The following is a 15,570-nucleotide window of genomic DNA, read 5'->3' as shown; positions in this document are numbered from 1 at the left end:
GTTTACATTGTAGAAATACGATGTAAACGACGTTATTATAATTACTTGAACATAAGTTTATTGCGTTGATGATCGCTGGTTTTTTTAAACATAATGTTTTTATATAGAAAAAAAAATCCACAAGTATATCGTTGTATTAACAGGCCGAAGACAACTAAGATTGCGCAAAATTTACTATTACAAATTTTTTGCAATGAAGAAAGAAGTTATATCTATACTAGCTTTACCCTGCGCGCGTTGATACGCTTTTTTTATTTTTATTTTTTTGGACCTACCAACACAAAAAACTTTGTGGGCTCATGCACAACATTTGCTGAAGATGACACATGACATGATCAAATGCATAGTTTACGATTCTACATATAAAGGACATACAAACAAACATTCATATAATATAATATTCATATATGTATTAATAAAAGTTTATATTTGCTATTAATTACGCTACGGTTTTTGGATTCAATGACTGTATGAAATATTAACTTGTTTTTTTTTTAATTCGATTTTATGAGAGCTTAAGTTTTCATTTTGAGTGTTTGTGGTAATGAATATTTTTATCGTGTATCAATTCATTGCAGTACATTCTTTATTTGCTAAAACATAACCACGAACGTTAGCTTTTAATTGCAATAATAGACATAAAATAAATGTTGATGTTATTTATATAATAAATACATAAGACGTATAAATTTCAAATATAGTTTATATAATATACATTCATATTAAATTTTAGTTACTATGTTGTAGCTGTTCAAATAAGTTACATTTAAGCAAGTTGAAAGTGCTCTTAAATTAAATACATATATATATGTATATATATATATATATCTCGTGTCAAAGCCGGATATGATTGCCGAACTGTTCTCTGGTCCGGATATTACGCCGGGATGTCACGAGTGCTGTTTGCCCACCTGTCCGGATGACGGTTTGTCAAAGAGTTTAAATTAAGCGTAAATTAATTTCACATCTAATTAATTACGCAGGCACTAGCTGTTAAGTAATTCTATTGTATAAAGCAAATGCTCTTTTGTTTTATTAATCATATTAGAATTGTCAGTTACAAATTGCTCTTTATAAATAAGAACTTCGTTATAAGTTTCAAGCAAGTGAAATATTTCGATCTAGCGGTTACATCGTTTCATAGCTTAATTGGCTAAGGCACCTACACGGTAAGTCGGAGATGCAGGTTAGATCCCCACTGCAACGGTCGATTTTTGATATGATATAAAAAAAAGTGAAATAATATTTATCGCTAAAATGTGATTTAAGGACGTATTCAATACATCAAGGTTTGAAACGTTACTTAAGAACTTTAGTAAAATAAATATGTCTATTATACCATCTTCTCTACCAGGAGGAGTAAGCTGTATACATATATAACGGATTTAAAACGTTTGCAGTGTCAAAGCTCGTAGTGTAAACCCAAATCGAGCTTAATTTTATTAAAATCACTACATAGTATAAAACAAAGTCACTTTCTTTGTCCCTATGTCCCTATGTATGCTTAAATCTTTAAAACTACGCAACGGATTTTGATGCGGTTTTTTCAATAGATAGAGTGATTAAAGAGGAAGGTTTATATGTATAATAACATCCATTAAATAGTGGAAAAGTACTGTTATTTTTGAGGTTTCTAATGTGATGTCGTAAATAATTACATTTTTTCCTCTTACATTGCAAACGCAACCTGAACCTTACGAGATTTATCAAAATAATGTACTAAGTATTGTACACATTAAAAATGTCTACAGAAAACTCCGCTATGGTATATGTCTATCTCTTATGGATATCCCAAAATGACATTTTTTTGTCCTTTACTTTTTACGACAAATAATGGCTAATTTTCAAAGCGATTTTAACCAATACAGAATACTTATCTCATTAAATACTTTAAATAGATTGTTGATTTAATATAGATCTATATGACACTTTACAGCATATGATTTAAATGAATATTTTCGAAGATATTATAGATTTAAAAATTGCGAGACGTAGCGTTTGCGGCGGTTCCGGCCGGCTTTTACTCTAAAGTTAACGCGTGCGGGCCACGGGCAGTAATGAATAAAACAAAACTACTGGATCGATTTTAATCATTTTTTCAGTGAATGACAAAGGCAATAATTATATTTTATACCCGTGCGAAGCCGAAGCGGGCCGCTAGTTTATTATAGAGTCTCGGCCTGATTAACGGCCAAGAAACATGTGGGCAAACATATAGATAAATAAAAAGTTCCTTTTAGCACATGCAATGAGTGGAAATTAGACTATACTATACCACCATGGACTATAAATTTATGTATATAGGTATATACGCTTACGCTATATATACGCTTATTAGTATCGATTGCTATCAAGTGTACATGATAGCAACTGAGACCGACGGCTTAATGTGCTCTCCGAGGCATGGTGGGGATATCCACAAGTATAAGTCACATAGTTTTGGAACGAAATTCCTTACGGCAGGCTTGACATTTGGCTGGGCGACCGAACTGAAACAAATGTGATACTAAAACCGTAAGAAAAATATATAATGGAAGGGACGTAATATCAGTCACACGACTGTATAATATGACGTTTGTAAAACTAAAATATTTCTAGTAAACTTTTTTTTAAATTATTTATGTAATTTTATACTGTCGACAAAAATAAATAAAGACACAAGTTTTTTATTTCACTTAATAGTTTGAATTATTATTATTATTATCATTATTTTGTTTGATTTATTTTATTTTACGGTATTTGTTATTTTATATAATACTAGCTGACCTGGCGAACTTCGTATCACCTTATTTTTTTCTGAAATATAATAATAACATAATATATCAAAATAAAATATAGCCCATCTTTTAAGTTGGATCAAACTGCACACGGTGTGCAAATTTGACTAAAATCGGTTAAGTAGCTTAGGAGTCCATTGAGGACAAACATTGTGACACGAGATTTATATATATTAAGACTAAATTTCCTAAATACTTTTATGTACTTAACTAAAACCCAATCAACAAAAAAAAAAAAAACAAGAACTAGGAAATATATATAAAATTCAATTTCTTTTTCAAATTGTGTCGCTTCTATATTATCCGAAGGAACTTCGTTCCTACCTGGTGTCCCATGACACCACATAATTTTTGCCCTAAACATTGTTACAAAGAAAAAAAAAAAGCATAACTAACTAACTCAACTGGCTCAGTGACCCGAAGTGAGTCTTGGCCTCCGAAACAAGATTTCTCCACTTTGCACGATCTTGCGCGATTTCCCGCCAATTATTGGCTTGGATCTCACTCAAGTCTGTTTCAACCATGTCCCTCCAGCGGTACCTGGGGCGACCCACTGGTCTACGTCTAGTTGGTCGACCCAGATACGCTCTCTTAACTGCTCGATCCTCCCCCATGCGTTCGACATGACCGAGCCACCGCAACCGATGGGATTTGGTAACTCCAATGATGTTTGGTTCAGACACCAGGTTTGCAATTTCAGCATTGGTTTTTATTCGCCAGCTGCCATCTTGTCCTTTAGTTGGACCTAGGATCTTACGGTAAATTTTCCTTTCCGTAACCAGAAGCCTGTTCTCCTCTCTGAGCGTAAGTGTCCAAGCCTCACAACCGTACATTAGGATTGGACGAATAATGGTTTTGTAAATTGTGATTTTTGTCTTCCTACTAAGAAGCTTGGACACCAAGACCTTGTGCAGGGCTGCACTGCACCTCAAGGTGTTTTGTATACGTATCTGTATTTCTTCGTCACGTGTGTTCGTATCGGTTACAGTGCAGCCAAGATACTTAAATTTGGGCACTCCCTTGTATGTAGTACTAAAAAAAAGCATGTTTTAATAAATTAATATAAAACACTTTTTGTTAAAATATTGCTCAATTGTAAAAATTATCTCACCCGTAAACAAAATTTTTCTGTGTAACTTTAAAATAGACATATTGAAAAAAAAATTGTGAAGGCATAGGTAAAGAGGGTATAAATAATCGACTCAACTGTAGAACACTTTTTTAAACGGAAGGACACCTGTTTAAAACACGTTGTACACCTATGACATTTTAGGTACATATACAAAATAATAAAGAATCTGCAATACATAACTTAGTTTAATGAGTATTTTTGATGCATCTCTACATGTAATCCGCGTGATGTCGCTTTGTTTTTATTTATTTCATCAGTTTTGATTTATAATCACAGTTCGGAGAAATACATTTTCTTCTAAAACTCTTGTTAGTGATGAACATGCGGGTGATAATACTTTGTATTATTTAAATTTTAAAACAGATACCTGAAATTAAGTAATATAACCTCGAAGCTAAGGCCAGTTAACACATCAATAAAATTTTATTTTTAGTACCTCTTTTAAACTTCATAATCATTCGTTAAATTTTCTCAACTTTTCCTTCAGGATTATATCTATTTTTATCACATACTTCCTGCCGAGATACGTTTTCCTGTCTTAAAAACTGATAAACACGTCGAGTTAAAATCATTCTTAAATTTTTTCTGTTATTTTTTTTTTTTGTTTCGTTTTATTACTCGTAAGTTTTTATTCCTTAGTTTATGAAAACTCAAAAAATAAAAACGATTGGAATCGGTAAAATAGTTTTCTAATTATATCCACGCGACCAAGAAAACGAGAAATAATTTTTAATGTTATGTTCATTGTTGTCGTTGAAAGATCATCAAAGTATAATAATAAATATAGTAATTATTAATTATGAACTTATATATAATCATCTTTCTTCTATCAAAACAATTAAGTTTATCAATAAAATTTTCTTGCCCGTTTAAAATTCTTAAATGCATACTCATTCAAATTGTTATTGATAAACGTGATTTAATGGTCTAAACACATCAAGTTTCAGTTGTATTTCAAGGTGACCAGGTGATGCGATTATTGTTAGGAAGACTCGTATGTCACGTATCATTTGCTGTGGATGAAGTAAAGTAATATTCGTACTTTGTTCTTCATTTCCACTATTTTGTTAGTTAATACACCCGTTATAAGGACGAATTCAAGTAGAACGGAGTAAATGGAGATAGGACTCGTTAGCTGACCTTACAAAACACAGTTGTCACATGATTTTCTGTGAAAAGGTAGTCTACGGTCGCCAAGCTTCTATATGTGTGATCAAGTCAATTACATATAGCTAGGCTACATCAAAATAAATTCTAACTTTATACAAAATAAAATCTAACATTATTTAACCAAACGGACAGGTGAGCTTGACTTTTAGGTGAACCCTGCGCTTGTAACGCCTCTTAGGAGTATTTTAAGAGACATGACGCTTTGCAGGCTTAAGCGGATGAGAATTGCGTCCTCACATTAAAAAAAAAAACTTTAAAAATGTGGGCAGTGTTGGAAACAGGACCATGAAATATGTTTTTGACTCTCTAACCCAGTAAAATGTAAATAAAATAACTATTTTTAGGTCATTTTTGAATAAAATAGTAATAACAATAATAGTCACTGTAATAATAGTCACAACAGAGACTAGAAACCAGCGTAGATATAGTGGCATGCAAAATTCTGGTTGTATCATATTCATATTTCTTCGTACCATGCAGACCATGTTGCTTGTAAGCGTAGATAATTCCTTAAAGAATGAATATGGGAAACAATTTCTTAAATAAAGTATACAAAAAGAAGTACTAAAATTTAAACAAATTAATATATTTATTGTTAGAAATTATTTTCGGCTATTTTATTTTGAAGAGTACCTACTAAAAACAGTTTGCTAATTACTTTAAATAAATTGTTCAAATGAAATATAACGGGAACTGTCTTCTACAATAATGTTAGATTTGTTTATTGAGTTTCTGAGAGATAAATACAATTTTTCTACACCGAAATGTATAGTACGTGTACACATACGTATTGTGAGTTATATGAGCAGGTTGTTAGCTTCGTTGCCTAGTAACCATTAGTAAAAACTCTGGATCGGCTCCGTCTCGGTGTTGTGTCCTCGCTGCTATTTATTTGTGATCATGTTGAAAAGAAATGTAATAGTTGAATCAATGTTTCCAACTTGATGAATGTGTTTTTTACTTTTATATAACATCAATTTATATTTCATCGCATCACAAGTATAAAAATAATTGAAGCTGACATGTATCGGTGGGTACCTACTATATCTCCTATTATACCTCACTCTGTATAGTCTGCAAAATACACTGCATAAACCTAGATATATTTCGAATAAAGACTAAAGTAAGTTAATTTTATCTATTATTTAATATTATTTTATATGTAAGGGCACCTCAGATATTTTTGATGAAACGTATAATACTCCTCTCCTACCAATTTGTTGTGTCGTTAATTTAATTATTTTTTAACGATGTCTCGAATTGGTTAAACGAAATTTAAAAAATTGGAGTACTATTTATCTCTATTAAATCAAACATTGTTTCACAATGATTCATTAAATGATTACTTAGAAATGCATGACTAATTTTAATCATAAAATCGTAATAATGAAATTGCGTAGATCACGGATGTACCGTATGATAGACCACATTTTTTAAATACATCTTAATACTTACTTAAAAAGATTTTTATGTTAGTAAAAGATCAAACAAATATTTCTGTTCTTTTTTTACTGCTAGCCGTTTAAATCCATTATTATTTAATGGTCAAGTTGTATTTCTTAAAAAAAATGTAGGAAACCGTTTTTCTATTCTTACACATTATATTGTTTTCGTTTGATTAAAAAAAAATGTTGACTTAGTCCCGGTCCCAATCCGTTCAATGTAACCAAATGTTCATATTGTAAAGTTTTTTTTTCAATAGACCTATTTCTACACCTGTATTGTGTGTGGAGTCGAAATTTCACTTGTTTAAACGTTACCTGCTCGCCCTACCTGCTAGTGTAGGGGATGACTCACTCCACTACTATCACGGTTGAATTTTTAAATTACTAGACTGTGTTGTGAATTATAAAATAGTTTTTTTACGATAGCGTAACTAGATAACGTATTATAAGATACTTTTATTATATTTACAGTAAGATGTAATGTCGTTAACAGTAAATGTAAATTTGAAATAATTTAAATAAAAAGACTATTTATTAAATTTTAATTTATATATACCTCATATACTTACTCCTTTCTTCGATACCGATAATGATAAAAAAACAATGCATTTTTTTTACAAGGTTAAAAAAGACAGTAATATTGCAACGTTTAATAATTATGAAATGTTTTAATTTTAACTAATTATTATAGCTTTAGAGCTGTTTAATAAGATATGGTTAATGTAATTATGGTTAATAGTACATTTGATCATTTACTTTTGTTAATTCGTATTGACGAATTAGGAGAGTTTCTTGTTCCACTGCTTTCTACTCTCTTACTCTCTCTCTATCTCTCTCTAGCAAAATTTTATAGTTTAAGAATTGTCTGACTAATTAGTCATATTCAGTATTAAGGTATTGTAATATTTTGTTTCAGGCAGTAAAATGTTTCGTTACGCTTGTCTCTTGGCAATTGTCAGCGCAGCAGCAGCCCAGCTCACATTGGACGGTATAAAGTGCGGTCAGCTGACTTGTCAGCTCGATGAGTACTGCTCACCCGAGACAAACCGATGCGCACCCTGCAGCGTCGCTTGCAACAAATCTCATCACAACTACGATTCTGGCCTCTGCATAAAGGAGTGTCAAGGTTTGTTAGCAGACCACAGAAAATACTTTTGGTTCATTCTAATATTACGCTCAGTAATATCCATAGTATATAGTGTAAATATTTTTCGTGTAAAGAAAATGGAGACAGAAGATGAGTACTAGTAGGTACGTTAAGCTATGACGATGACTAATATTCATGTACATTCAATAATAGTGGGGGCCGTCTAAGAAAACATGAGTTAAAATGAGCTTTAAGGCTATAGTTCTAAGGTTGACTGTCATTCTATAAATCACTGTTAATAACCTGTTTCGTGACCGCAAGCCACCTCGGACGCCATCTTGCTCTAAGTGAGTCTCTCTCGCACACCGGTTAAAGAATGTAAGTTTCAGGTCAACATCTTTACTGGGTTCGTTTACAAATCATATTGTAGAGTTAACTTCATAAATTAGTTCTGATTTCACGTAGAAATAGGTTTTATACGAATTGTAATTTAGTTAAAATGCTGTATTAATTGCCGTCTAACATAATAAGTTTACTTCATTTAAATTCTTAACAAAAACTTTCATTGTAGAGTTTTATTATCATATTATAATGTGATTAATACGGTTTCTTTAAAAGAATCGCTGGATTTTTCTATTATTTCGGAAAAGATAAATTTGTATAGTATAACTAAGTATATTTTTAATTAAACAGTAGGTACTTAGATCTGTCCTATATTTTTACGAAAATATGCTCCTCTTTCAAAAAGTTTGATATAGAAAAGGCAACGTGCGGGTTTTAACAGACGGGTTTAATTTAATTTTATACAACCGGTAACAACCTACTTATAAATATTTTGATCTAGAAACTTGCAGATGTGATTATGCTTCTAAAATGTCTACTTCCGATATGACAGGAAAGCGCTTAAGATATATGGAGGCGTAGAAATTACATCAAGACTAAATAAAAAAAGATTTTGGTTACTTAGGTATTCATTTATTTATTTTTAAGCCAGGTTTAAAAATAAACGGTAAAATAATATTTATGCAAAAATAAAACGCAATTATATACGAGTCAATGATTTTTATGTGAGTGAAAAAGTTTAAAGCTTCTAACTCTAAGAATAACGGGTTTCATAAAAAAAATCATCTCCCGCTTCACCCATTTAAAGTTAGAATTTCCACAAAACTAAAACACGTGTTCACTCATTTTATATTAGTAGTCTAGAACTAATATGTTTTCAGCTTCAAAAATGACGAATTCCTTATTTAAACTTTCAATCCCTATTTCATCTCTTTAACAATACATTGTCCTAGAACGCAAAAACTAAGTTTCATGCACCTAATAAAAAATAATTGATGGACGGACGGATTGTATGACAAGTAGAAAATTTCAACCCCTATTTGTTACCCTTCATCACTTCAGCCTATCGCAGTCCACTGCTAGACTTAGGCCTCCCCAAGTTCTTCCCCAAGTAAATTGTCGCACCGAAGACACTGCTGCCCATCTTCGGCCTGTGTATTTTAAAGCAAGTAGTTGGATGGTTACCCCGCTATCGGTCGGCTTTTTAATTTCCAAGGTGGTAGTGGAACTGTGGCATCCCTTAGTCGTCTCTTACGACACCTACGGGAAGAGATGGGGCGGCGATATACTTTATTGCGTTAACCAAATAGCTTAGCTGGTTACGGAACCTTAGAGGTACAATTTCTTCGAAATCTGTTCTTATTGGACGTTTAACTTGTCCTTATACAATCGAAATCCATTCATAGCGAAAATTTACTAAGTATTAACTATCTCTCTGTCAATTATAAGCTTGTAACATAAACAATTAGGGACTATCATACAAACTTTCTCGACCCCTCGTACCACATAAATCCGGTCCTGTCACAAAATCCGTTCTCATTAGACTTTTACTCACTTTAAACTACATCTGAGTCACATTTCAAATTTTTAGCACAAAAAATGACGGGCTGTCATACAAATCTGTGAGAGCCCTAAGGCAAATTTGGTCTAGCCCGTATATTGAAGAATAATGTACTAGTAATAATAGCTCAATGAGCCCGTAAAATCGAAAAATCCGTTCGTAGCGAAATTTTACTAACAATAAACTACATCTGAATTAAATTTCAGTTTTTCAGAGCCAAATATTTATTTAAAGAAAAATAGTTGGTTAGATCATCTTCAAAAGTAGCTGATCTAGCTTTATGAAATAAAGACTAAATTAAATAAGATTTTATGCCACGTAAAATAATATATCAAAGGTTTTTTCTCTTTGATAAATTGAATAAAAATCTGAAATTGTAAAATAATGGTCGTTTTTAGGGTTCCGTACCACAGAAGTTAAAAACGGAATCCTTATAGGATCACTTTATTGTCCGTCTGTCTGTCAAGACCCTTTTTCTCATGAGCGCGTGGAGGCATCAACCTAAAATTCATATCAAAACAAAAAAAAAATTAAACTTCTAAGTCAACACAATCAAGAGATACAGCCGTTTATACTGCTAATTTTCGACACTCGTAAGGATATCAAAACCTACAGGGTATTTCCCGTGAACTGAGAATCTTGAAATTTAGTACGAAGCAACATCTTATACCACATCATCATTACAGCCTATACAGTCCACTGCTGGACATAGGCCTCCACAAGTTTACGCCACAAATAACGTGAACTCATGTGTTTTGTCCATAGTCACCACGCTGGGCAGGCGGGTTGGTGACCGCAGTACTGGCTTTGTCGCACCGAAGACGCTGCTGCCCGTCTTCGGCCTGTGTATTTCAAAGCCAGCAGTTGGATGGTTATCCCGCCATCGGTCGGCTTCTTAAGTTCCAAGGTGGTTGTGGAACCTTGTTATCCCTTAGTCGCCTCTTACGACACCCACGGGAAGAGAGGGGGTGGCTAAATTCTTTAGTGCCGTAGCCACACAGCACACTTATACCACAGATAAAGGAGAAATTGCGATAAGCATAAATTGTTAGTTAAATCACTAGTTTACGAACAAGTGTCGTAAAAAGCACTTTAAGGAAAAAAATGCGCCTTTGTATTAGTAATGAAGGGTCCCACATTGGAAATGAATTGAAATAAGATCATGTACGTATTCTTCTTCGTCGCTTCCTCACTGCTGAGGATCGTGACCACGTATGATCTTCCACTGAACACGGTCATGTAAATAAAGATAGTTAAAAAATTAGAATATTGATTTTTTGATTTGAGATTTTAGTTTTGAGTTGATTTGAGGTTTTAGTTTTGATTTGAATGTTGTTATTGTAGCTCGTTGGATAGCCTCGGAAGTGTAGATATTTTTAAAATAATACGCAGATACACAGTCATATATTTTTTTTTCAGTACGTCATAAGATTGTAAAACAAAGACATTAATTATTTTCCTCTTTTTGACTTTGGTGAGTCAAGGGTTAAAAATTCAATAAGTTATCGCTATGTTTGTTGTTATTTATTACTATTTAGAATATTGTTTATCATTCTATGAATATTTTACGAATATCCGTCAATTAATTTCTTTTTAACGCCCTTTAAAGTGATAGATTCGGGGGTTTTTCACCAATAATAATTAAATTAAATTAAATTAAAAAAAATCTAAAATAGGTGAACATGGATTTTTCAAAATGTTTTTCTGTGATTGCCCATACCCCTTCTGACAACCGCTTAAAGTAATCGTGACATATTACAAGTATTACAAGTAACCATTACACTTTAACACCTCGATAAACCGGTAGTCAATCGGGCACCGCTGGAGAGACTCTAGTACTGCCCAGGTCTCGATAGAATCGAAGGCTTTCTCATAGTCCACATACGCAATACGCAGTGGCAGATTATACTCCTTGGTTTTCTTTATAACCTGTCGCAGTGTATGTATTTGGTCCATGGTAGTGTTGCCCTTTTCGTAATCCGGCTTGTTCGGGAGGCTGAAAGTCGTCTAACCTACGAGCAATGTGATTAGTAAAGACCCTCGAAAACAGCTTATAGACGTGGCTCAGAAGCGCGATGGGTTGGTGGATAGTGGAGTTCTTCAATAAGGCTCTATCAACCTTCTTAAAGAACAAAACCACAAGGCTTCTGCTCCACGCCTTCAGCGTAGTTCCGTTACTGATGTCGGTATCAAAAAGCCTTTGGGGCGGCACTAGGAAGGGTTTGCATCCAGCTTTTAGCAGCTCTGATGTGATGCCGTCATCTCCCAGTGCTTTGTTGTTCTTTAGTTGACTAAGGGCTCTTCTGATTTCGTACAGGCTGACGTCCGGGATATCTTCGGCATAGTGTCGGGTTAATTTGACCGAGGGTATGTTCAGAGAGAACTTGAAGTTTACCACTGGAGGGAGTCCTAAAGAATTCAGACCTTACCTCGTGGACGGTTTGTATGATCCTGGTGCTCATTTCTTCCACAGACTCGCATTCTTCTAAGCCCGTAAAACGATTTCGCAACTCCAGCTGAAAGTTCTCGGAGTCCTGGATTCGGAAAGATGTTGGTCGGAGCGTAGACTTCATTAGGCGCGACCATTCCAGTTTGACATTTATATTTAATGTGGTTAGTCAATTTAATCAGACTTAAATATGAATAAAAATAGGCGTTTCGTATACTTTTGTAACTTCCAAAAAGGAGGATGCTCTCAATTCGACTATACTCTTTTATGTATGTTGACTCAGCAATTTCGATAATTATTTTAATCGAAAGGAGATGCTTGAATGTGATTACTTATACTACTATATGTATAGTGATTACTCATTTAAGTTTGATCGAGATCTGATGAGCACTTTGTGAGTAATTTTTGATAACGCGTATTTATTTACTTGACAAATTTTTCGTCTACCTAAAGGTACTACGTTGTATTATCATCCAATGTAATTGAAGTCGGTTTTTTTTTTGTTTGCGACAAACATAGTTATGTAGCGTAACGTTAGAATAATTGTATAGGTGCGCAAATAAACTTTTACGCCAATGTTGGTAGTCACGAAAACGAAGGTAAAATGTCAAATTTATTACACTTAATTAGCTAGATGTAAATGTAGTAATAAAAATTATGCGTAATAGTGTACAGCGATATTATTTTGTTCAATTATTTCGTAGTTTTTGTTGTAACGATAATTTACATTCAGGCTTGTAATGTTGATGGAAATTTAGCAGCACCTAACAAGAATGGAACAAAAAGTGATAGAGAAAGAAGCATGTTTTGTTTGCATGCATAACGCTTATGGTAAGCGTGATAATATCAATCAAACAATTGCAAGACAGATTGTCAGTAAACAGTTTGAACCATAAACATTTACACATACTACATCAGGTCAAGATTGTAGACATTTTTTATTAAAACATACCAACACGTCAATAAAATTTACAATATCCATTATAATATGTTGGAAATGTTCTACTAGCGTGTGTAGAAATTTAAATATTATTGGATATACGTATTCCTCACTAATGATGATAACTATTAAATAATATTAACAAGACATGTATAGTTTTAAAATTATTATTATCAAAACCAACAGTGTCGACTTTAAAAAAATATTAATGAGTAAAAAGCTGTTTGTCGTGGAGCACTAAAAACATTCTTTTACAACTCTTTAGAGGAGCGGAGTACTAAGCAAAAACGTCATAAAATCTGATAGTAATTGAAATTCCGTACGTATTTCATCTAGCTACATTTATTGTAAATGTCGACTTCTACCTTTGATCTATTTGTATAAATTAAAAACCATCTTTTTATCATAAGTAATTCCAAATCAGGGCACAACTTCTATCGGATAATTTGACAAAGTTATTTAGGTGTAATTGACATAACTACAAGTATAGTAAATTGATTATAAAGTGACCAGACGAAGTGATTTTAAGGGAGCGCAATCAACAGGTCATTGGCTAAGGTAACAACAATGCTATAATGTTACGGTTCGTTTCGGTCGACAGGTAGTACGCAAACATGCATGAATGCGTTTGCGTATGAAACATGAACAAGTGAATCAAACAGACCGTACAGACCGTAGTATTGACCTGTAATCAAGCGAAAGACGCACTTATGAAAATTCATTAAATTATTATATTCATAAAATATTCATACCAATTTCAAGTATAAAACGTGTAAAGGATTTTGTATTATTTCGCCGAAACTCATACAAAATCCTTTGTCGATGTCGATTTTATGTTTTAGGAATATAATAATTTAGCAATTCAATTACATAAACAGTATGCGATCTTCTTTGTTTGTAATATTAATTAATATTATTTTCCTTGAGCGGTAAATACATTTTTTTATTTTTAAAGCCTTTTGAGTAGATAAAAGAATTTCAATTAAGTAATATCAAAAGGCCTTCATGAACACAGGCTTCTTCTATAAAATAATTCTCATATTTTAAGTTCTATTAGCTTAATACTTTATTAAACGTATACTTTGTAGCTGTGCTCGCCTATAACTGGGAAGGTACTTCAAGGTTTTCAAGGTCTTCAAGGTTTTTTTGTAATTAATTTTTTATGTAAGTTTACCTACCTGTACATTCCGTTGGTGTTTTAAGATAAATAAATACTGTGCTATGTATGACCAGTTTATATTAAGAACTAACCTAAGTCATATTAATCAAGGTTTCCCGGGGGCGAGGACAAAACATGTCTATTTTGTTTCTGTCTTTCTGAAAACTTAATTTGATGTTAATAAATATTATCCCACCAAAAACATTTTCATGTAAAATGTTGCCAAGACGAGATCATATGACTCGCACTGTCAAAAAGTTATCAGATCTCATGTAGAGCCAAGTTTGTAACTCTACACGCCCTAACTCTACAAGCCCTAACTTCACAAACTCTACACCTTAGTCAAAATATGTGGCTTGGCCGTTTCGTTACTATCGGCCGATGATGTAGATGACAACTGCTGGTGAGGTGGACTACTGCTGCTGGCGATGCTGCCCCCTGCCTCTTCATTTTGTCCCCGTCGCGGGATAGCATAGATGGTAAGTTGGTAACGGCCAAGCCACATATTTTGACTAAAGTGTAGAGTTTGTGAAGTTAGGGCTTGTAGAGTTAGGGGGTGTAGAGTTACAAGCTTGGCTCTACATGAGATCTGATAACTTTTTGACAGTGCGAGTCATATGATCTCGTCTTGGCAACATTTTACATGAAAATGTTTTTGGTGGGATTTCACTTCTTTTTGTAAGTTGCTTATGACAATATTATAGCTGCATTTTACCTCCGACACATTTTATACCATAAATATCATCCAATCTTCACCATATTCGGTTTAAGCACGCTGTTTTTGATTTTATGTTGAACTGATATGCAAACGGTGACCTCCGCCAAAACTTAAATACCAAAATTAGAAAATGTAAATTTTCGACATAACTAATAACCGATTTTCGACAAGGAGTCCCTATATCAATTTTCAGACCTCTAGCATCAAAATTTGCGGATGTCTCATACAAACTTCCATCCCCTAGTTTAAGGGGTTGGGGGGCAAAAGTTCCGTGTTTTAGAATTTTTTTGTTCTTTGTGTACTAATACTAGCTTACGTACCAAATTTCAGCTTTCTGGAACTTCAGGAGGTACTCTAAGAATTTTGATGATCATCAGTGAGTGACGAAATCGGGGTTTTTTAGATATCAATAAAATCTAAAGTATAAGAGCTATGCAATTGAAACTTTATAAGTTTAATAAGTTCACTGTTGAAATCATATCCCTAGAATTTTGTTTATCTGGTATAATCCAAATCCAAGTTATGAGGGTTCAAAAAAACGACGAAGCGCTTCGAGAAAAGATAGGTAGTGCTTTTCGTTTTTTTTTTTTTTTTCGCTCGTCTTGGCGGGGGCACTACCGTGCCCCCAGATTTGACGCTTGACATCAAAATACCTAAATATATATAGAGGATATATAATTGGTTTAATCATTGTATCTTGACAATGGTTCAAGTATAAATGTATTTTAATATTACACGGTTTAATATACCTATTTATTATACTTATTTATTATACGCTATTTTATGTATA

General features: G+C 33.2%; 1 protein-coding gene across 1 annotated transcript in view; it reads left to right on the top strand.

The window, feature by feature from the left end:
- The window catches only part of LOC123668776 (period circadian protein-like), a 60,141-nt gene that overhangs the window by 39,410 nt on the left and 5,161 nt on the right, over nucleotides 1–15,570 (top strand). The window contains 1 exon segment of the mRNA XM_045602470.1: nucleotides 7,441–7,650. Within this exon segment, the coding sequence (XP_045458426.1) occupies nucleotides 7,441–7,650 (210 nt within the window).

Source organism: Melitaea cinxia, chromosome Z, assembly GCF_905220565.1.
Source record: "Melitaea cinxia chromosome Z, ilMelCinx1.1, whole genome shotgun sequence".
Classification (NCBI taxonomy): Eukaryota; Metazoa; Arthropoda; class Insecta; order Lepidoptera; family Nymphalidae; genus Melitaea; species Melitaea cinxia.
Note: the sequence above shows the minus strand (reverse complement) of the source record. Positions and strands in the feature narration are given on the sequence as shown.